We start from the raw sequence: 23416 nt of genomic DNA on the forward strand, positions 1-23416 counted from the left end.
ACTGGACTAGGAGGAATGGTCACTTCATCCGCAGGTGTTTCAACAGTTGTGTTTACGATGGGATGCTCCCGAGGTGGACCTGTTGGCCTCTCGTCTCAACAGGAAGGTACAGAGGTTTGTGCATGATCTGGGGTTCCTCTGACTGACGCCTCAGATGCACTAGTGGCTCCTTGGGGTCTGTATCATCTGTTTTACATCTTTCCCCCTCTTAAACTTCTGTCAAGACTCCTGCGCAGGATCTAGTGGCTCCAGACTGGCCTCGCTGGTCTTGGTACGCCGATCTGGTACGGCTGGTCGCCGATGCTCCTTGGGGATTTCCTCTCAGGGAAGATCTGCTGTCCCAAGGGCCAATCTTCCATCCTGCTTTACAGTCGCTGGTTTTAATGGCTTGGCTGTTGAAAGCCAGGTGCTGAAGGATAAAGGTTAGAAAATCTACCTCTATGAAGATCTACCATCGTACTTGGAAGATGTACGTTGCGTGGTGTGAGTGTTTTGGGGTTCTCCCTCGCTCCTTTTTGGTGACTCGGATCTTGGCTTTCCTCCATCAAGGGCCAGGTTTCGGCCTTGGTAGTTTTCTTTCCTTGGTGCATATCTTTATCCAAGGAGCTTGACACTTGGTTCCTCCAGTGCGATCTCTATTAACGCCGTGGGTCCTCAAATTGATGTTTTCAGTTATCCAAGAATCTCCCTTCAAAAATAATCGTTAGGTTCCCCTGCTTACGTTGTTCCAGAAGGTGGCCTTTTTGGTGGCTATTACTTCTGCATGCAGGGTGTTGGAGCTGGCGACGTTGTCCTGTCAATCACCTTACCTGTTGGTTTACAGAGCTAAGGTGGTTCTTTGTCCCAGTCTGTTGTTCCTTCCAAAGGTCCTCTCGGATTTCCATTTCAATGAAAACATTGTGTTGCCTTCCCTATGTTCCAGGTCTAAACATCCTAAGGAAATTTCTCTGCATTCCCTGGATGTGGTTCGGGCAATCAGGGTGTACCTGGCCGCTATGGAGCCAGACTCACTATTTGTACTCACAGTTGGACCTCGAAAAGGGTTGGCCGCTTCTACTTCGGCCATTTCCAGATGGATCAGACAGACAGTGATTCAGGCCTATTCAATTAGGAGACAGGTTCCTCCTTTAATAGTTATTGTTGAGCTCCATGTTACCTGGTTAGCTATAGTTAGCCTTGGGAATTCTTTTCTGCCGTTTTCCCTCCCCTCATGTTTGACGCTGCTTTGGGACATCCCAATGGTTAAGAATCAGGAGCGGTGTCCGTCAATGAACGAAAGAGAAAATGGGATTTTTGACTTACCGTAAAATCCATTTCTCTATTTATTGACGGACACGGCACCCACCTCTCTGTGGAGTTGGTTTTCTTCTGTCACTGCTTGTAACAAAACTGAGTGCCTATAGCTGAGTGTGGGCGTATACCCCCCGGGACATTTCGGTTTTCGGACAAGTACATCCGGAATTTTAATTTCAGTGGACCACTATTCATTACTGGTGGGTAAGTGAATTTGGGCAGATATTTAGGAATATATTATCAGCCTGGTTGAGCAAGTACTGGAAGAAAAGGGGAAAATGAAAGCACACATAGTAGCCTGAGGCGTCTAGAATATATATAATATATAGGTGCTGCAACATCACCATTTGTCCTATATACAAAGGGGGGGTACCTCCACAACTGGGGCAGTCAAAAGGAACAAAGGAAATCCAAAAAAAAAACAATCAAGGGCTATAGGAAAAACACAGGAGGAGGTTTTGTGGAAGTGTGCACAGACGACCAGGTGGCCGCCTTGCAAACCTGTATCACTGACGCCAGGTGGCAGAAAGCCCATAAGGCATTAAGCACCCACGTAGAAAGCGTCTTAAGAGGGAGCGGAGGAACCTGACCCTTGATGGAATAGATCTGCACCACCATCTGTCTTTTCCATCTGGAAATGGTCGTGACAGATGTGACCACCCCTTTGCGAGGTCCATCCGTAAGGACAAACAGTAAGGCTGATTTCCTAAACCACTCGGTTGCAGCAAGGTACACCCTGAGTGCCTGACCCCCATCCAGAGAGTGCAAGCAATATCCCTAGGATGTTTAGGCTTAGGACACAGGGAAGGCAACACAATGTCTTCATTCAGATGGAAAAAAAAAAAAAAAAACAACCTTAGGAAGGAAAGACTGACAAGGGCGAGGCACCACTTTACCTCTGTGAGCCACCAGGTAAGGGGAACAACAAGACAACGCCGCCAGCTCCAACACCCTGCCTGCAGAAGTAATAGTCACCAAGAAGGCTACCTTCTGGGACAATGTAAGCAGAGGAAGCTTGTGAATAGCTTTGAATGGCGGTTACTGGACAACCAACAGCACCAAATTGAGATTCCACAGAGGCAACTGAGACTGTACTGGGGGAGCCAAGTGGCAAACCCCCTGAATAAAGGTGCGAACCAAAAAATGCGTAGTCAAAGGACGGTAAAAGAAGACCGCCAAGGCCAAAAAAACCTGGCCCTTGACGGTGCCCAAGGCCAGGCGCTGTTCAAAACCTCATTGGAGGAATGCCACAATCCGAGCCACTGAAAGGGAACAGGGATGAGCTCAAAGAGACTCACATCACGCAATGTACATCTTCCAGGCGCGATGGTAAATCTTCTTAGGAGGTAGATTTTCTAGCCTCGAACAACGTCGGAATCCCCGATTCATACAACCCCCTATCCTTCAGCACCTGGCTTTCAACAGCCAAGCAGTTTAAGCCAGGATGGAAGACTGGCCCTTGGGCCAATAGATCTTCTCCAAGAGGAAGTCTGCAAGAAACAGCGGCAAGCAGCCAAACCCGATCGAAGTACCAAGACTGGTGAGGCCAGTCTGGAGCCACTAGAATGACCGGGATCCCTTCTGCCTCGATCCTGCGCAGAAGGCTTGGCTTTCAGCCGGGTGCGGCGGCATGCGCATGTGAACCCATCCGCTCCCCCAGCCCAATACAACAGCCGAGAGCCCTTAGGACCCCCTGCCTAGGTCACTAACCCACAGGGTGGCGAAGGACCCTGTTGTAACCCCCGGAGTGCGCCCAGAGAGAACTGGTCAGCAGCAACCACAAAGGAAGCCCCCAGTCAGTGCACATGGCAAAAGCCAGCACACATACACTGGGGGGGGTAGGGTGAGAGGGTTTGGAAGACCAACAGTGAAGCTAGAGGGGCTGGGGAGAAGGAGGGGAACCCGGGGGTCCCACCGCCCCCCCCCCCAAAACCCGCAAGGGAGAGAGGGGGGGGGGGGACAACTACTTACCATACCGTGGAAACGAGTGGGCTCTGTTTCGGATCAAACACCTCTCCACTCCGCAATGGGGGTGCTTTCGGCCAGGAGGATTGATGTGACTCAGGCCGCGACCAGGTCATATGCATCTTCGAGTTTAACTCGCAGGCGAGCCCCGTCAATGTGGGGCTATGTCGCGGCTGACCTAGCGTGAAGCTGAGGCCTGGAACGGACTGGGGAGACCTTAAAGATCTAGAATATCCAGTCCATCGCCCAGTCCAGTAGTTGATTGTAGTTCTCACAGGAACAGAAAATAATAAAAGAGGAAAAAAATCAATTTAAAACGGAAAAAATGCTAGGACCAGAGATCCCAGCAAGGAACTAGGTCGTTACTCCTGACTAGGCAGAAAAAAAACAATGCCTATAGCAGAGTGTAAGAGTATATCCCCTGGGACAGCTCCATAGGCATGGTAAAGCTTTTTCCTGCCTAGTGTCCTACTCCAGTAGAGAGCAGCATAACCCAATGGTTTAGAAGATTCTGGAGCTGTCCCCGTCAATAAACAAAAGAGAAGTTAAAAAAAAAAATGAACTGGATGTAAAAAAGATTTGATTGGATGTCAAAAATAATATTAAAATAATATATTGATATTTTTCCAACGTATGAACAAAGAATTCGATATATCATATGAGACCAGTTTGAAAGTAATAGAATAAAAAAATCATATTAGAAGAAATACAAAAATAATGGCGATAATAATAATGATAAATGAATAATTACATAAATGAATAATAATAGTAGTTATAACAAATAAATATAGACCCACGGGACATACAAATCCTTCCATCAAGTGTGGCATCACTCCAGACACTGAGAGCTCCAAAAAGGACTTAAAACACTACCACCCATCCATGGAACTATCTAATATCAACTAAGCATAACTCAAATCAGCCCAGTGCAGTCTCTAGCTCTAAACAATCAAGACAGTTGTAAAATAATTTCAGCAATGGGAAACATTTCTGCACACTTATCTGTCACTCGCATCACCTTGAGGCTGCGGATGTGACTCTCCAGCTCTTCTCTTTCTTGCCTGAAGTGTTCCAGCATTTCCTGGATGTTGCGATCGTGTTTGCTCTTAGCAGTCTGGGCTGTGGACCGCAGATCGGTCAGTTCTCGCTGATGCACCTCCCGTTCCATCTTTAGCTGTCTGCCTGCCGAATTCAGCTCTTCCCGAGCAAACTCAGCCTGTTTCTGGGCCTCACACAGGTTTCGTCTAAGCTCTTTGCCGCTCTTCTCCTCCTGTGCCAATCTGCTGCTCAGCTCCGCCCTCTCGACGCTCAGATCTCGGACAGCTTCCTGAAGTTCCAGTATTTTGTTGTTGCTCTTCTCCTGAGCCCGACCAGCGGACAATAGCTCTTCTTGCAGCTTCTCACGGTCCTCCTGAAGCTGTTGCTGGACTTCCACCTGTCTTTGGAGCTCCCCTTTAATTCAACCAAAGAAAAGTGTATGCAGGATACAATCAACAGTTGCTATGTTTACCCCCTACTTTAGATACCATCTCCTCTCTCACAACCAGTTGCTGTGTTCACCTACCCTAGCTAACATGTTCTTTCACATCAAAGAGCAGTGGACCCCAATGGGCACAAAAATAGAAATTCCAAAAGGATAATTATCTGCAAAACTGTTCCAAAAATGTGCTAATAGAGACAAGTTAACCATTATGTTGCAGGGACCATAGTTTAAAAGGAGTCCTGCACCACCTACAGCTTAGTGTACTAAGGGGCTTATTCTATGCACCGAATATATATGCAAAGCGTTCAATTATATGTTGCACAAATTTCTCTAGCTTACACACATCACATTCAACCAGAAATTGCATGGTGTTTATTTATTGCACCAATATAAATATGTGTCAACCTGCGTTTTTCTAAATGGTCAATGCAAAGAGGGAAAGGCTGGTGCCATGAAAATTGGCTAAAACATGTATTTATTGATGCAGGTGAAAAACAGACATAAAAATCCAACGTGATTCGGCAGGCCTTAAAGAGTGTGTAAACCCAACATTTCATATTCATGATATGTGCTTGTTGTACCATATATTGGTATTGAGAAAGTCTCCTGTTCTCTTCGTATTACTTCCTTTGTGCGAAATCCATGGTGTTTCTGCCAGTCCCTCTGCTTGTCTATGAAAAAAAAAAAAAACTGACCAAACTAAGCAGGAGAACACACCTTGGTCAGTCCTACAGCTGTGCTGGGAGCTCAGCCTGCTCTCCTCCAATGATCAGGCTTGTCCGGAACCCCCCCGCGCCCATACAGACTTTCACTGGGAAGCTCATTGTACTGTTGCTTCTCCTCCCCTCAGCTCTTATGCAGCGGAGAAAGGAGGGCATGTGATCACTTCAAAAAGAGAAAGAAAACGTAAAATTGTTCTTCATATCTATACACAAATTGTGACGGTTCGCACTGTCACTGACAGTGAAAAAACTATGACAGATAAATTGAATTGATGGTTTGGACTGCTTCAGTTGGTCAGAATTGTGACAGGTGCATGTCATCAGCTCAAACACCTGTCTTCCACGCATTGTAAATTATGCTGATTTGCTCACCTATTGTTTACTGTGGGATCTCAGTATTTACACTATAATAATGTATATTATATCTTGTTTTACCTTTGGTGCCGGCAGTCTGGGCTTCCAGGCTGACTTAAGTACGCTGAGCTAATTAGCATGTGAATAATAACCTTGTCTAGATGGGATTAGCCATGAGTCAGCTGTACCTCGTTAGCTATTCATTGTGTGATGTTTTGGGTAAATATTCATGTAGTGACCAACCTACTTCTAAAGTGTATAAAAGTCTGTTTGTTTTAATAAAGGAGTTAGTTGTTTCCAGTATACAAGCTAAGTGTCAGGCTAGTTTTGTATGACAGCGGCTGGGATTTGATATCTATGTTCATGACTGCAAGGAAGCCGTATACTGACGGAAGACCACAAGTACAGTGTGGGTCTGAGGTTCCGTTACACAAATGTTTTGCTTTTCATTTCTATTTTAAACTGAATAGGTTGTTCTACAAGGTGATCATTTACAATCACTTAATCATGGCCATGAATAAGGCCTGGCGGCCGAAACACGTAGGATTTTGATGGAAGTTTTTCACCTGCATCAATAAAAAATCATGTTTATCTGATTTTTATAGCGCCAGCCTTTTCATTTTTGCATTGACTGTATATGGAGGTTTGCAGAGACTTCCCAGACAGCGTGCCATGTCTCTGAGGCTGACAAAGAATTACACCTGAAGCAGTAGATCGGATGCACCTGTTCCACTTTCTCTAAATGGTGCCCTGCCAACAGTTTATTGGGCTTTAGTTGGCCATACAGTATGCAATTTTCTTTCCTTCAACCACAAGTCGAAGGAAAGAAAATCGCTCTATTGTTCTTACATGCAAGGAAACCTCAGAATTCAATAACACAACGGGAGGGATTCCCCCATCAACACCGACTGTGTTGATGGGGGAATCCATCCATCCTCCCTTTATTCTGAGGTTTTCTTGCCATCAGAACACAATGATCACTTTTGCGGGCTATAGCCAGCAGCAGTTATAGTACGAAAAAAAAACAGATAGACTGGTTGTACTGAAGTCTATCAATAGACTGACTTCAGTTCAACCAGTCCGCCTGTTGATGGATCAAAATTCATCCAGTTTCTACCGAGCCGGCTGAATTTTGATTTGTCTAGGGCCAGTTTTATTGTGTGACCCAAAGGGGAACATGCATAAAAAAGCTGAAATAGATAGGTTCCCAACTAATTTTCATGGTAAATATGGAATCTGTCAGTTTTATCCTTTTATAAGGGGAATATAGGCAATACCTATGCTCTTTTCCATAACATCAGCTAAATCAATTCTCTTAATAAATTTGTCCAGTTTCTAAAAGCGTTCCAGTCATTCTTTTGCCTTACCTTTTGCTGATAATTTACACCAAACTAAACTAGGATAATCCATCTTTTTTAGTATGCTGCTTTCCTTGGACTGAACTGCAATAGCTTCTCAGACTAGGAAAAAACCCCAAAAGATTCAAAGGTGAAAAGGGAAGGGCAAAGAATTATAAATCGTTATAAACTGCCTCCTGGGTCTTAATTCTGAAGTATCTTCTCTGACCCCAACATCTATCTTAGTTGGCTCTACAGAGCAGAGCAGAGTAGTAGAATAATGGCCCCCCACACACACACTAAAATCATTATTCAATTTAATTGTCATTTTAGAATTTTTTTTTTGTTCCCTTGTGATACTTTCACTTTTCTGATTTAGTCTTCCAAAAAAAGGCAGACCTAAATTCTCAATTTAAAGCAGATCTTTAACCTCAGACGCAAAGTCTGCATATTCAAGTTGCCTCCCTTCCTCCCTGGAATGATGCATAAAGAACCTGTGGGAGTAAACATTATATAATATACTCACCTTTCCGTGGCTTCCTCCTGCTGCACCTAGGAGAGGGTGACCTCTTTCTGTGACGAGCCTGATCTCAGAGAATGTGGAGTATCTCAAATCTTGCACAAAGGCAGTCCTACACTGAGCAAGATTTTGTCGTCAGCAGCAGCAGGATGATGTCCCCCCCCCCCCCCCCCGCACTACGGAAGCCAGGGAAAGGTGACTATATCATCTGTTTATCCCGCCACAGGTTATTTTATGCAGTGTTTTAGGGAGGGGACAGGGGCACTTCAAATAAGCAAACCTTGCAACTGAGGTGGAAGTTCCCCCACAACAGACCGAGCAAACAAATCTCAACTGTGACGATAAGAAAACACTTGATGGGCAAGAGAGACAAGAGGGTGAAAATCTGATAACCTAGCTCCCAAAAGGCATCTGGAGAGGGGTCATCTGCCTAGCCACCCTAAAACCAGGGAGAGGTGGAATACCATTTGTTTTCTACATACAGTGCCTTGCGAAAGTATTCGGCCCCCTTAATCTTTTCGACCTTTTGCCACATTTCAGGCTTCAAACAAAGATATAAAACTGTAATTTTTTGTGAAGAATCAACAACAAGTGGGACACAATCATGAAGTGGAACAAAATTTATTGGATATTTCAAACTTTATTAACAAATAAAAAACTGAAAAATTGGGCGTGCAAAATTATTCAGCCCCTTTACTTTCAGTGCAGAAAAGTACTCTCTCCAGAAGTTGAGTGAGGATCTCTGAATGATCCAATGTTGACCTAAATGACTAATGATGATAAATAGAATCCACCTGTGTGTAATCAAGTCTGTGTATAAATGCACCTGCACTGTGATAGTCTCAGAGGTCCGTTTAAATCACAGAGAGCATCATGAAGAACAAGGAACACACCAGGCAGGTCCGAGATACTGTTGTGGAGAAGTTTAAAGCCGGATTTGGATACAAAAAGATTTCCCAAGCTTTAAACATCCCAAGGAGCACTGTGCAAGTGATAATATTGAAATGGAAGGAGTATCAGACCACTGCAAATCTACGAAGACCTGGCCGTCCCTCTAAACTTTCAGCTCATACAAGGAGAAGACTGATCAGAGATGCAGCCAAGAGGCCCATGATCACTCTGGATGAACTGCAGAGATCTACAGCTGAGGTGGGAGACTCTGTCCATAGGACAACAATCAGTCGTATACTGCACAAATCTGGCCTTTATGGAAGAGTGGCAAGAAGAAAGCCATTTCTTAAAGATATCCATAAAAAGTGTTGTTTAAAGTTTGCCACAAGCCACCTAGGAGACACACCAAACATGTGGAAGAAGGTGCTCTGGTCAGATGAAACCAAAATCAAACTTTTAGGCAACAATGCAAAATGTTATGTTAGGCGTAAAAGCAACACAGCTCATCACCCTGAACACACCATCCCCACTGTCAAACATGGTGGTGGCAGCAACGTGGTTTGGGCCTACTTTTCTTCAGCAGGGACAGGGAAGATGGTTAAAATTGATGGGAAGATGGATGGAGCCAAACACAGGACCATTCTGGAAGAAAACCTGATGGAGTATGCAAAAGACCTGAGACTGGGACGGAGATTTGTCTTCCAACAAGACAATGATCCAAAACATAAAGCAAAATCTACAATGGAATGGTTCTCAAATAAACATATCCAGGTGCTAGAATGGCCAAATCAAAGTCCAGACCTGAATCCAATCGAGAATCTGTGGAAAGAACTGAAAACTGCTGTTCACAAACACTCTCCATCCAACCTCACTGAGCTCAAGCTGTTTTGCAAGGAGGAATGGGCAAAAATTTCAGTCTCTCGATGTACAAAACTGATAGAGACATACCCCAAGCGACTTACAGCTGTAATCGCAGCAAAAGGTGGCACTACAAAGTATTAACTTAAGGGGGCTGAATAATTTTGCACGCCCAATTTTTCAGTTTTTTTATTTGTTAACAAAGTTTGAAATATCCAATACATTTTGTTCCACTTCATGATTGTGTCCCACTTGTTGTTGATTCTTCACAAAAAATTACAGTTTTATATCTTTAGGTTTGAAGCCTGAAATGTGGCAAAAGGTCTCAAAGTTCAAGGGGGCCGAATACTTTCGCAAGGCACTGTATATAAACACAAACACAGAGTGAGATTTTTGTTTTTTGTAGCTTGTAGGGTCACATGTAAGAGTGTGCATAGTTTTATTTTATACTTTAGGCTGCCTTTGAAAAAAAAAAAACACACAAAGACTCTTCCAAGAGCCGGTTGCCTGGCCAAACTGAGCAATCGGGGGAGAAGGGCCTTAGAAGAGGGTTGACCAAGAACCTGACCGCTCCAAAACACACGAAAGCCCGCTTGGAGTTTTCAAAAAAGCACCTGAAGGACTCAGACTGTGAGGAACAAGATTCTCTAATCTGATGAAACCAAGTTTAAACTGTTTGGCCTCATTTCTAAACATTATGTCTGAAGGAAATCCGGCACCGCTCATCACCTGCCCAATATCACCCCAACAGTGAAGCATGGTGGTGGCAGGATCATCCTGTGGGGGTGTTTTTCAGCAGCAGGGACTGGAAGACTGGTCAGGGTTAAGGGAAAGCTGAATGGCGCAAAGTACAGAGATATCCTCAACAAAAGTCTGTTCCACAGAGCTAAGGACCTCAGACTAGGCTGAAGGTTCACCTTCCAACATGACAACAATCTTAAGCACACAGCCAAGACAACACAGGAGTGGCATTGGGACAACTGTATGAATGTCCTAGAGTGGCAAGGCTAGAGCCCTAAATAGAACCCTATTGAACATCTCTGGAGAGACCTGAAAACGGTTGTCTACCGACGGGAGATGCAATCCAGGTGTGCAAAGCTTGTCACCTCATACTCAAAAATACTTAGGGGCTGTAAATCGCTGCCAAAGGTGCTTCAACAAAGTATTGAGTAAAGGGTCTAAATACTTAAAGCGGTAGTATACTCCGCTTTTTAACTTTTACCTACAGGTAAGCCTATAATAAGGCTTACCTGTAGGTAAAATAAATTTCTCCTAAACCTTGCAGGTTTAGGAGATATTCACCATGCATGCAGCCGCTGACACCAGCAGCGCATGCGCTCTGAAGGTCCGGAAAGTGAACTGCCGCGCGCATGCGTGGGTGTGACTTCATCGTGGCTCTGGCCACTCACAGCGCCGGAGCCGCCGAACCCGGAGGAGATGCCGAGGGACCATGTCTGCTCCCTCAGCGGTGTCGGGGCTTCATTCTAAGGTAAGTATTTCATAATGTGCTAGTATGCAATGCATGCTAGCACATTATACCATTGTCCTGCAGGGTTTTTTTTGTGGGGGGGGGGGGGGGGGGGTTTGTGGATACAACCGCTTTAAGTACATGTGATATTTTAAAAAAATGTTTAATAACTTCACAGACATTTCTAAAATTCTGTCTTCACTTTGTCTTTGAGGGGTACTGAGTATAGATTGAGGAAAATAATGCTGTTAGCATATGGCTGTAACATACCTAAACTGAAAAAAGTGAACACACACACTATTTCCTGTACACACACACACTATACATCTGAGTACCCCCTAGACCCCATCAAAAATTAAAACAAAACAAATAAGACAGTAAATGTTACAATGCCTGTTCACTACAGAGGTATTACCTTGAAGCCGTCCCACCAGCTCCTGGGATTCCCGCAATTCCCTCTCCAGTTCCATTTGCTGTTCCTGGGCCTCGGTCAGCCGTACTTGCTTCAGATGCAATTCCTCCTCCTGCTGTGCCCGTCTAGCCAGTACCTCTGCCAGCTCCTTACGGAGACTTTCTGCTTGCTGTACAGTGGCCAGTAGCTGACACTTCATGTCATCCTTCTCCTTCGCTTCCTGGAAAGACAGGCCATTGGTTGTTACAATATGAAGGTTTAAGAGCCCATTCACACAAGCACGACTTGTGAGGCGACTTGTGTTGCCCCAGGTCGCTTGACATAACAAAAGAAATGTTAATCAATCAGTGCAGTCTTAATTGGCACTACTTAAGTCGCTCCGGCTTCAGAAAAGGGTCCTGTACTACTTTGAGGCGACCTGTGATCCGACTGTCCCATATACTTCAATGGGAGTCGCCTCCTTATCTTAATTGAAGCGACATGTTATCAGACTTTCCAGGAAGAAGAAAGAGATTAGCCAGGCATTCCCCACAGACAAAGTCACCTGTCTCTTCAAAGTAGTGCACAAGTCTCTTCCAAGTCTCTAAACAAGTCACGGGGCAACTTTCTGGTCGTGGTAGTGTGAACCGGCTCTAATAGTTACCACACAGACATACTGTATGCAGTAATTATAGTTAGTACATATTTGAAGTTAATATTTAGGTAAAGCAGATTTCCAGGCACAAAACTTTATCTAAATATATCTCTTCATATCCACAAAGAACATAAATCCACATTGTGTGCACCAAATGCTTCTGCAAACCCAGTTATTACCCCTAATACTTACCTGAGCCCCATCTTCCCAAGCCAGCGATGTTGCACAAGAGACTCACCTGTCCAAGACTCCCTCCTCATTGGCTGGGACAGCAGCGTGGCGCCATTGGCGCCCGCTGCTGTCAAAGTCACTGAACCAATGAGGAGGAAAGGCCAGGGGGGGACAGGCCACGGCTCCTTGTCTGAATAGACACACAGAGCAGCAGTTCGGCTTGGTGACCCCATAAAAAGCTGCTTGCTGTGGGGGCACTCAACAGGAGAGAGGGGCCAAGAGCGCCAAAGAGGGACCTGAGAAGAGGAGGATCTGGGCTGCTCTGTGCAAAACCACTGCACAGAGCAGGTAAGTAACAGGTTTGTCATTTTTAACGTAAACAAAATGAGACTTTAGTAACACTTTAAATAAAAAACTGACACCATCCACGTCATTGAAGAACAGTCACTGAATCTGACCTGTGTACAACGCTCGCTCGTCACTCTTGTGGTCTCGTCTTTCTTCTCCAGCTCCCGTTCTAACTTTTTACACTTTAGCTTCCAATGTCTGAGGCTCTCCTGCGCTTTGGACTTCAGATCTTCTTTCTTCTTCTCGGCCTCAAGGCGCTGGGCATCCACCTGTTGTAGTTCAGCAAGACAACGCTCAGCCTCCTGGGTCACCTCCTCCAGCTGCTGGCCTAGTTGAGAATTGTTGCTCTCAGTCTGACTCCTCTCCCTCTCACATATCTCATAGCGGCCCTGTATGTCCTTTAGCTGCTCCAACATACGCAGCTGCTGCCGCTCTCTCTTCTCCATGTCTGCTGTCAGAAGCTACGAGACGACACAACATAATACATGATGAGAATGAAAACATTAAACTTTTGTTAAGCATGTCTTGTGATAAAGAAACTTTCTTCCTCATGGACCACCAATCCTTTCTTATCCAAAAGCCACCTATGAAAACAGATATGAGAAAGGCCATTTCCATCTTGTTTTTAAATGGAACAGAGCCTTGAAGGTAAACAGATGCAGAGGGATATACAACTGGCTTGGTTCGCTTATTTAGCTGCTAAGAATTTGTTTCTCCCTCAAGCCCTGATGAAGGTATGCGGCCCCCCTTGCTGCACCACTTTTTATGCCTATCCTGATGTCATGATTTTGGGAGTCACTGACCTGGAATAAGCATGCTGCTAGTGAAGTATCAAACATCTGAAATCCAGCCCTGCTTTTTTCCAGGCAAAGAACATCAAGTACTGAAACCAGGATCATGAAAAAAGATTTACAGCTAAACCCCAGGCAAAAAAAAAAAAAAGCTCTAAATTGCATTTTTTTCCCCCAAAAGCCACAGGGGGATTAGAAATCCAATTTGTGTTAAAACTCCTTTGCAAACCCAGGAGTGACATAAGCACTGTGCTGTACTATCCTGTGGAAAGAATAGAGCTGTGGGAGGGACCCAGTAGGCCCCACCCACTACAAAAACTACAGGAGGGGCGGAGATAAGACAAATCACCCTGCACAAGGAGAGAGCAGCAGCAGCAGTGAGCGGTCTTTATTACAGGAAGGTCCTGCACATAGGAAAAGTCTCACACTGGATTACTGCACAGATCTGGAAGAAATAAACATAAGGACACCAAGACTCAAGAATACCCATTGAGGAATGTATTTAGACAATATTGGATCCCCCAAAAAATTTAAAGTTAGCAGCTACAAATTCTGCAGCTGCTGACTTTTATTACAAGGACACTTACCTGTCCATGGGGCCCAACACTGTCCTCACCTGAGCCCGTTCTCCACCGGGCTTCGTGTCTCTAGCGCCGGCATCATAACTAAGGGAAACTGGCTGTGAAGCCTAGTGGTTTTCATTGCCAGCCTCACATTGCACTTTTTGAATGATCTTGCAGTCTTCTGGGACCTGTGATGTGTCACAGAAAGCTGCGGGCGAAAAGGGGGGGGGTGAACTTCCAATCCGATCGCGGCGGCGATTTGGGCAGGAGTGGGAGCAGGTACCGGTGAAAACCAGGTACCCGTTCTCCCTTCCTTTTTGTGCTTTAAGCACTCGTGAGCAATGGTAGTTCATGGGAGGGTGTTCACATGGCACTTTTCCACTGCAAGTACCGGCTCAGCTCCACTCGGCCCTGCTTGGCTCGGTTTGGTTTTCCACTGCATGGTACCGCATGGTACGGTGTTGGAACGGTTCGGTTTGGTACGGTTTGCTTTTCCACTAATAGTAAGTGGGTGGGATAACAACGATTCTCTGACCAATCAGTGGCTAGTAGTGACAAACAGTCAAGGCTGCATGCAAAGGATTGTGGGATATGGTACCGGTACGGCCCTCTTGGAACCACAACCGAGGTGGTACTGTTTAAGCGAGCCGTACCGTTCGGTTCCATGTAGTGGAAAAGCGCCGCCGTGCCGTACCGAACCGTTCCAACACTGTACCATATCGTACCATGCAGTGGAAAAGCACAAAAGCGAGCCGAACCATTCGGTTCCATGCAGTGGAAAAGCACCATTACTGTAATGCTAGCCAATCAGCAGAAAATTTGGGACAGTAAGTATCCCACTTGTAAAAAATCTGTTTTTAAATCTAACCACAAAGATTGTCTTCTTCTGAGCAAAGAGGGAAAAGGGTAAATCTGTATGAGATTTTAATTACCCCTATTGGGGATCTATCCCATCACTTTATGTCCCGGTGACTACTTATAAATCTAGGTGTCACCTGAGCAAAAGGGAGAGGAATCTCAAAATGGACTATTCCAACTCTAACAGTAGCTGCTGATAGCAGAAAATTCTTCAAAGTAAATTATAAATGCAGCAAAAGGGAAAAAAACATCCATTATCCTAAGCGAAGCTGTGCAGGTCTGAGGTGGATGGGCTGTGCCGAGTGTCCATTTCTCCTGCAGGCAGCAGTATAACCCTAGGTTGCTTATTTTCATCAAGCGGAATCCCTCAATGGACGATAGAGAAAAGAAAATATCACGACTTTATGCAACACAAAAAATTCTGAGATGTATATTAACTAGTGATGTGATAAAATGCAGTGGAAGCAATAAGCAGGCGCGTCCTGCAGGTCACAAACGAGGCTTCCTACAGAAGTATGCATTCTGCACACCTACAGCTTTGCCGGCACGTTCGGAGATTAAGAGGATAATCTGAGCCAGACTCGATTGATTGGAATAATGGCGGGGACAAGTTGTTTTTGTTCTAGCACACGCTAAGAGCGGCAGTTCTGCGGTGATGTATTAATGCTGTTACTCTCTGCAAGCCTTAAGCAAGGTTTAATAATAAACTCTTTTCTACCGACACCACAGCAAGCCTACATTTCAGAGATTTATAACCTCCTTAAGTGATGTCTAATTGCTTAGCAGAGAGTGTGGAAGACTGCGAGATGCTCCCAGACACAGATCGGTGCAGCGTTTATATGGGTGCAGATGACAAGCCAAAGGCTCCACTGATATGAAGACATCTTAGGGCTTATTACATGTACTGCATGGGCATGTCATTTAGTACAAGTGAGGGTGGATGGTGTGGCTCAGTGCAAGAAGACGACAAAACCATTAGTACAAAAGCGGAAGAATTTGATAATGAAATACACTGGTCAAAAAAATTAAAGGAACGCTTTTTTAATCAGAGTATAGCATCAAGTCAATTAAACTCCTACGATACTGATCTGGTCAGTTTAGTAGCAGAGAGGGTTGTTAATCAATTTCAGCTGCTTTGGTGTTAATGAAATTACACAAGTGCACTAGATGGGCAACAAGGAGTTAACTTCCAAAACAGGAATGGTTTTACAAGTTGAGATTACAAAAAATATTTTCCCTACTCATCTTTTCTGACTGCTTTTCACTAGTTTTGCATTTGGCTAGTAGTAACTGTCACTACTGATAGGGATGCCCCGATCCAATATTTGGATCGGATATCGGTGCCGATATGGCCATTTTAGATGGTTCGGGGGATGGGTAACATTGACCGATCCACTGGCCGATCCGGTTTTTGCTTGGTAACGGCTCAGCCATCCCTTACTAGGTGCAGTAGTAGTATGGGATGGGAGCCGCTACTTCCTGTATAGTCCTGGCTCACAGGCGGTGTGATATCAGATGCACTCCGTCTGTGAATGGAGGAGCCGTACACATGAAGCAGCGGCTTTGCTCTGTACTGCAGCCGCTTGCTTTGTGTGTAGCTCCGGTATCGGTGATTTCACAACGCCAGATATCGGTATCGGGTCCAAAAAAGTCGGATCGGTGCATCCCTAACTACTGGTAGCATGAGCTGATACCTGGACCCTATAAAGAAGCCTTCCTCAATCTTTTCAACACAGAGGAACCTTTGAAATAAAATTTCTGGTCTCAGGGAACCCCTGCTAAAAATAAAAAATCTACAACTCATGACACATTAGTGTGACAGTCAGTGGGAAGAATGCTCCTTACACTTGTCATCATTGGGAAGAATTACTCCCTTACAGAGAGCTAAAAGGAACAATGGTGTCATTGGAAACTTATCTGAGAGGCAGAAATTGCCTATTGCTCAAGGAACCCCTAGCAACCTCAGGAGAAACCTTAGGGTTCCACGGAAACCTGGTTGAGAAAACCTGCTATAGAGATTGCACAGGCAGTCCAACCCCCTCAAGATGGCATATCAATACATGCTAGTGCCAGAAGGTTTGCTGTGTCTCCCAGCACAGTCTCAGGAGCATGGAGGAGATTCCAGAAGACAGGCAGTTACTCTAGGAGAGCTGTAGGTCCTTAACTCACAGAAGCAAAAAGAGGTTTGGGACTTTGTGTAACCCATCAACAGGACTGGTATCTGCTTCTTAATGCAAGGAGTAACAGGAAAAGCACTGCCAGAGCCCTACAAAATGACCTCCAGCAGGCCATTGGTAAGAATGTCCCTGACCAAACAATCAGAAACAGACTTCATGAGGATGGCCTGACATCCTCTAGTGGGCCCTGTGCTCACTGCCCGGCACTGTGGAGCTCGACTGGCATTTGCCATTGAACACCAAAATTGACAGGTTCGCCACTGGCTCCCTGTGCTTTTCATGGATGAGAGCAGGTTCACCCTGAGCACATGTGACAGACGTGAAAGGGTCTGGGGAAGCTGTGGAGAACATAATGTAACAAACTGCATGTAACATCGTTCAGCATGACCAGTTTGGTGGTGGGTCAGTGATGGTCTGGGGAGGTATATCCATGGAGAGACGCACAGACCTCTACAGGCTAGACAATGGCACCCTGACTGCTATTCGGTATTGGGATGAAATTCTTGGACCCATTGTCAGACCCTATGCTGGTGCATGACAATGCTGGCCTCATGTGGCGAGAGTATGCAGCCAGTCCCTGGAGGATGAAGGAATTGATACCATTGAATGGCCCCCACGCTCGCCTAACCTAAATCCAATAGAACACCTCTGGGACATTATGTTTTGGTCCATCTGATAGCCCCAGGTTACACCTCAGTCTGTACAGGAGCTCAGTGATGCCCTGGCCAATAACTGGGAAGAAAGACCCCCAGGACACCATCCATTGTTAGGAGCATGCCCCGACGTCATCAGACATGCATACAAGCATGTGGGGGTCATACAAACTACTGAGTACCATTTTGAGTTGCTGCAATTCAATTTCAGCAAAATGGACTAGCCTGTTGCATCATTTTTTCATTTTGATCCTCGGGGTGTCTTTGAGATTTTTCCCCATTGAGATCTGATGTGTTTTCAAAAAGTGTTCCTTTTTTTTTGAGCAGTGTATATAAATATAATAATGACTGTTAAAGAAATCACACAGTGAAATATGTAGCGTTCCCTCACACTGGTGATCGGTGAAGTGCCCCTTTATGCTAGTGGTCACAGATGGAGAGCCCCTTAGATTTGTGGCCAATAAGAGAAGGATCCCTACCATTGATTGTTAGCGAGGGAAGAGACCAGAAAACCAGACCAGCCCCATTACCCTTGTGGTCAATGTGAAGAAAGTTCCTTATATTGGTGGTTTGTGGAAAGAATACTCCTTACAGTATAATGGTCAGTGGGAAGAATGTCCCTCTTACAGATAGCTAAAAAGATCATTGGCAGCAGTGGTTACTTATCTGAGAGGCAGAAATTGCTCATTACTCAAGGAACCCCTAGCAATTCTAAAGCTGAATTCCAGGAATTCAACAACTTTGCAAAAATTGCAGGCACACTATAAGTTCAAGTGTTTGTAACCCTAAAGAAAAAAAATTGGCCTAGTTCCTTTAAAGCATGGTATACAGCACAGTGCTTGTGTAATTTGGCCCTTTGTAGCACCTGAAATACCTGGTTGATCCTGCCTGGTTCTGCCCTTCCCCATATAAACTGACCACGGTTTTTTATGGCTGTGTGGGCACTTTATGTGCCTCCGTCATCCACAGCTCTCCTCAGCTCCCCCTGCCTGCCTGTCAGCTCTTGTGTCTGTGAGCCACCCCCCCTCCCCTTCTCACCGCTATTAGTTATAAAGTAAATATTAAAAATCTGTCACCGCCAGCCCTGCTTTTATGTAGCCATAACACACTGTAAATATTTATGGAAAACAAAGCCTCTAAACACTGTTTTTCAGAGCTCTTTAGGCCTGTCACGTGACTCCCGCCCATGCCTCCTCCCCCACCAAATGGCTACAGCGAGAGGGGCTGAGCAGCCAGCACAGCGGTCATGGGACCTCCCCAGCTGACATCAGAGGGAGAGATCGGCCCCTCCCACTGTTGCCCTACATCGGAGTAGGAGAGCAGCCGAGAGTCACGTGACCAGCCTGAAAAACCGTATTTAGAGGCATAATTTTCCACAAAAATGTACACTATATGTTATGGTTGCATAAAAGAGGGGCTACCAGTGACAGTTTTTAGAAGGGTCACAAACACTTTTTGCAGTCACAAGATCAATTAGGTGCAGGTCGCCTCAGAGACTTATCTCTATTACTTACATGTGACCGGTTTATTGCATTCCCAAAGGATACACTCTGGTTGTGATAAGAGAGAAGCACAGAGCAGCTATGCACGCCCCTCTCCTCTGCTACTTATTCACAGAAGTCTTTGTATTTTCTGAATAAATTCACATAATACAAAGGCTTCTGTGAATGGGCAGAAGAAGGGGAGGGCATAGCAGTTTCAGTGACTCTTCTGTTGAAGGAGATGAGACCATAGCAAGCAGTGTTGGAGCTCCAGAAGTTATCTTCCTAGAGCACAATAAAGCTGTCAGATGAAAACAAAAGAGATAAGACTACGAGGCAGCAGGCACCTCGTTGGACTTAACTCATGGTATGTCTGCAGTTTTTACAAAGTAGCTGAATTACTGGAGTTCGACTTTAAGGAACCCAAAAGGTAACACAGAAGCCTGGTTGAGAAAAGTTGGTCTTCAAAAACCTGAACTCCAGGCAAACAACTTCCATCTCTAATTCCAAAAAAGATTGGGACATAGCAAATGTTTAAACTGAGAAAATGGACAGTTTTAAGCTAAAATTTAGGTCATTGTAAAATTGATGGCTGCAACACAACTAAAAAGTTGGGACAGGGCAACAAAAGGCTGGCAAAGCAGGTGGTACTAACAAGGAAGAGCTAGAAGAACATTTTGCAACTAATTAGGTTAATTGGCAAAAAGTCAGTAACATGACTGGATATAAAAAGAGCATCTTAGAGAGTCAGAATGTCTCAGACGTAAAGATGGCCAGAGGCTCACCAATCTTTGAAAAGCTGCATCTAAAAATTGTCAAACAATTTCAGGATATTGTTGCTCAGCTTGAATTGCAAAGACTTTAACTGCATCATCATCCATAGTATGTAACGTCATTAAAAGATTCAGAGAATCTGGAGAAATCTCTGTGCACAAGGGACAAGGCCAAAACGCTATATTGGATGCCTGTGATCTTCTGACCTCCAGACAGCACTGCATTAAAACAGATGTGACTCTATGATAGACATCACTGTATGAACTCAGCAATACTTCCAAAAATCCCTGTCTGTGAACACAGCTCAACCTGCCATCCAAAAACCCAAGCTAAAGCTTGATCATGCAAAGGAGAAGCCATATCTGAACATGATTCAGAAATGCAGCCGTTTTCTCTGGGCCAAAGCTCATTTAAAATGGTCCGTTGCAAAGTAGAAAACAGTTCCGTGGTCTGGCAAATTGAAATTTGACATTCTTTTTGGCAACCATGGGAGCTGCGTACTCCAGACTAAAAAGAGGATCGGGATCTTTCAGGCTTGTTGTCAGCGTGCAGTTCAAAAGCCTGCATCTGAGATGGTACAGGGGGATATTAGTGCATATGGAATGGGCAGCTTGCAAATCTGGAAAGGCAACATCAACGCTGAAATATATATCCAGGTTTTAGAGCAGCATATGCTCCCATCCAGACAATGGATTTTTTCAAGGAAGGCCTTGCATTTTCAGCAGGACAATGATAAACAGCATATTGCTTCTATGACAACAGCAGGTCTTCATAGTAGAAGAGTCCAGGTGCCTAACTGGCCTGCCTGCAGTTGAGAACTTTTACCAATTGAAAATATTTGGCGCATCTTGAAAAAAAAAAAATGACAAAGAAGACCCAGGACGGTTGAGCAGTTAGAATCCTACGGGACCCGATTTTTATCTGCTGCAGCTTAGTTATAATTACATCCAATACTCCTGATGAATGGACGGAGGTCCAAGAAACACGTCGAGATTACACAAAAACTCGGATGCAATAATTTATTCTATTATTGTATATATTTATTCTCTTATTCTAATCATTTAAGAATTGATATATACAGTGTTTCCATATTGAAATTAATTTTTAAAGACCCTATGTGAGATCCTATTTTATTGTACTTATATTCCCAATATGAATTGTATACTGTTTAACATTAATTGTCTACTAAAATATGAACTGTATTACTGTATGTCTCATAGAATAAATATTCCTTTTCTTTATTTCATGCCTCATTCAAAGTCCCCTTACTCTGGTTCTTTCCTTTTTTGCATACATTATAGGGATGGAGGCTACTTAACTATATTCTATGTGGCAGATCAAAACTCTGTTTTTCCTTTGTTATATTGGGTGGATAACACACCCCGATCCTTTTGATCTGCCACCCTTCCTTTCTCCCTTTTTTCTACTCTAGTTTTTTCATTCCATTTTGCATCAGAACAGTGAATTTATTTATTTTTGATATCTATATCTCTTGTTTAGTATTTGTGAATTCATTATTGATTATATTTATTTGTATAGTCCATCCAGAGTGGGTTTTCAGTGTGGCATAGGAGGCTTCTCTTTCCGGGGCTGCGATGGGTAGTTTGAGCTCCTCCCCCCTATTTGTCTCTGCTACTGCATCCAATTTGGGGGTCGGGTGTCTCCATATCCATCAGCGCCATGTAGGGCTGTCGGGCTTGTGACGGCCAATTGGTGCGTCACCGCCGTGATTTTTTCCCCTCCCTTTCCATCTCCGCCTTGGATGGTCTGACGCCACCCACTTCCGGTCTAATTGACTGGATGTGGGAGGGCGGATTTCCGTCCTTCATTGGCGGTTTCACATGGCGTTGGTGCAGATTCTGCCTCGGCCTCGGGGCATTCGGCTGGGTTGTCATTAGCTCTCCCTTCTACCACTTTGTTTCACAGGGGGATTCCTCTTTTTTCCTACAGGCACTTTTTTCTATGGTATGTTTTCAACCTTATTCTAGTTTAAGCACCTTGCTGATGCACCAGTTTTTACACAGGCTATCTGGTTTCCATATAGTCTCTTCTTTCTCCATTTTCTATTGTCACTCTTTATATGATTTGCCCAACACACATTTCCTGGGTGCTTCTCTTTGGATCAGTCTATTTGTCTTCAACGGTATTCTAATACATTGATAGTCCACTGGACCCACACTTATTATATTTGATTATAGCTATGCCCTTTTTTAGATTATCACTGATCCAAAGGTACCCCATTGGTACTATCCACACCAGAGTTTGGAATTGCGTTATTTCTGCCTGGACTGTGGTTCCATCATCCCCAATTGCGCTTGGCTTTCTCTGCACCTCAGCCCCGGGGGAGATCATGCCTCTGATGCCATCACTTCCCCTCCCAGGCTAGGTTTCATGTCTCTTGTGCCCCACTGACCTTGAGATGATTAAGGTATAAGGTTTCGTACAGATTCCTAAAATGATATTTTCATTACATATGTTCTGGTGCAATAATGTCTAAATCCCTTTCCTCTTCTTTAGATACTTTATAAGCATCCAATACTCCTGATGAATGGACGGAGGTCCAAGAAACGCGTCGGGTTTACACAAAAACTTGGATGCAATAATTTATTCTATTATTGTATATATTTATTTATTCTCTTATTCTAATCATTTATGAATTGATATATACAGTGTTTCCATATTGAAATTAATTTTTAAAGACCCTATGTGAGATCCTATTTTATTGTACTTATATTCCCAATTTGAATTGTATACTGTCTAACATTAATTGTCTACTAAAATATATGAACTGTATTACTGTATGTCTCATAGAATAAATATTCCTTTTCTTTATTTCATGCCTCTTTCAAAGTCCCGTTACTCTGGTTCTTTCCTTTTTTGCATACTTCCAGGTATTGTCCTTTCCCCAACATGTGAATGGCCAGTGTCAATCTTGTCTCTCCTCCTCACAGAATGCTCCTTGTTAGCACATGAGCATTGCAGCACACCTGATAGGGTCTCTGACCTGCTTTTTGCTATACCAGTCTAAACTCTGCTGTACTTGGACTGGAAGAGGCCAAAATAAAGTCAAAATTCTCTCTATGAGATCATACAGTTAAATTGGAACCAGGTAACACATTGACTGCATTTTACCAAGTCAGATTCAGGGCAATCTAGGAGACAGAAAGTTTCACTTGCTGAAATATGGGATCACTGGTTCTTTATCCAGGCAAAATGGTCCTAGAGCAGTTTATGCGCAATAAGATAAACGCAAGCATATTTTGCAATCTGTGTCTAATGGTTGCACTGTCATATACAGAAGGGGTACTAAACATTAAGGGCCAAGTCAGTGAATACATTGACATTTTTCCTAATAAAACCCTCAGCTTTGCTCTTAACTGTACATCAAGACTGCAATTTCTGATCTTCTTCTGAAAATGCAGGTTACCTGGCTGTCGGGCTAAATCACTGGCATCAAACTTTCTGATTCACTCATCTGAATCAAGCATGCCAATCAGGAAGGTAAATTTAAGATAAGTCCCAATCTGTATACTTTTTCTGGGTCAACAACTCAAAATATTAAGGCTCGTTCACACATAGGCAATTTAAATTGTGGGTGGAATCGTCATGATTCTGGCCATGATTCCAGAATCACAGCAAAACATGAGATACGTTTGCAATACC

General features: G+C 44.2%; 1 protein-coding gene across 5 annotated transcripts in view; it reads right to left on the reverse strand.

Annotated features, from left to right (window-relative positions):
* Positions 1 to 23416, reverse strand: part of CEP128 (centrosomal protein 128) — a 327084-nt gene that overhangs the window by 239893 nt on the left and 63775 nt on the right. For all 5 annotated transcript variants that reach the window (XR_014224748.1, XM_082242498.1, XM_082242499.1 and 2 more), the window contains exons 12-14: positions 12567 to 12917; positions 11307 to 11523; positions 4277 to 4710 (exon numbers count right to left, since the gene is read on the reverse strand). Coding sequence is in view for 4 of the 5 variants with exons in the window: in XM_082242498.1 (XP_082098624.1) it covers positions 4277 to 4710; positions 11307 to 11523; positions 12567 to 12917 (1002 nt within the window). In the remaining variant the exon portion in view is untranslated. The remainder of the gene's footprint in view (positions 1 to 4276; positions 4711 to 11306; positions 11524 to 12566; positions 12918 to 23416) is intronic.

This window comes from Pelophylax lessonae (assembly GCF_965119305.1).
Source record: "Pelophylax lessonae genome assembly, chromosome: 13".
Lineage (NCBI taxonomy): Eukaryota > Metazoa > Chordata > Amphibia > Anura > Ranidae > Pelophylax > Pelophylax lessonae.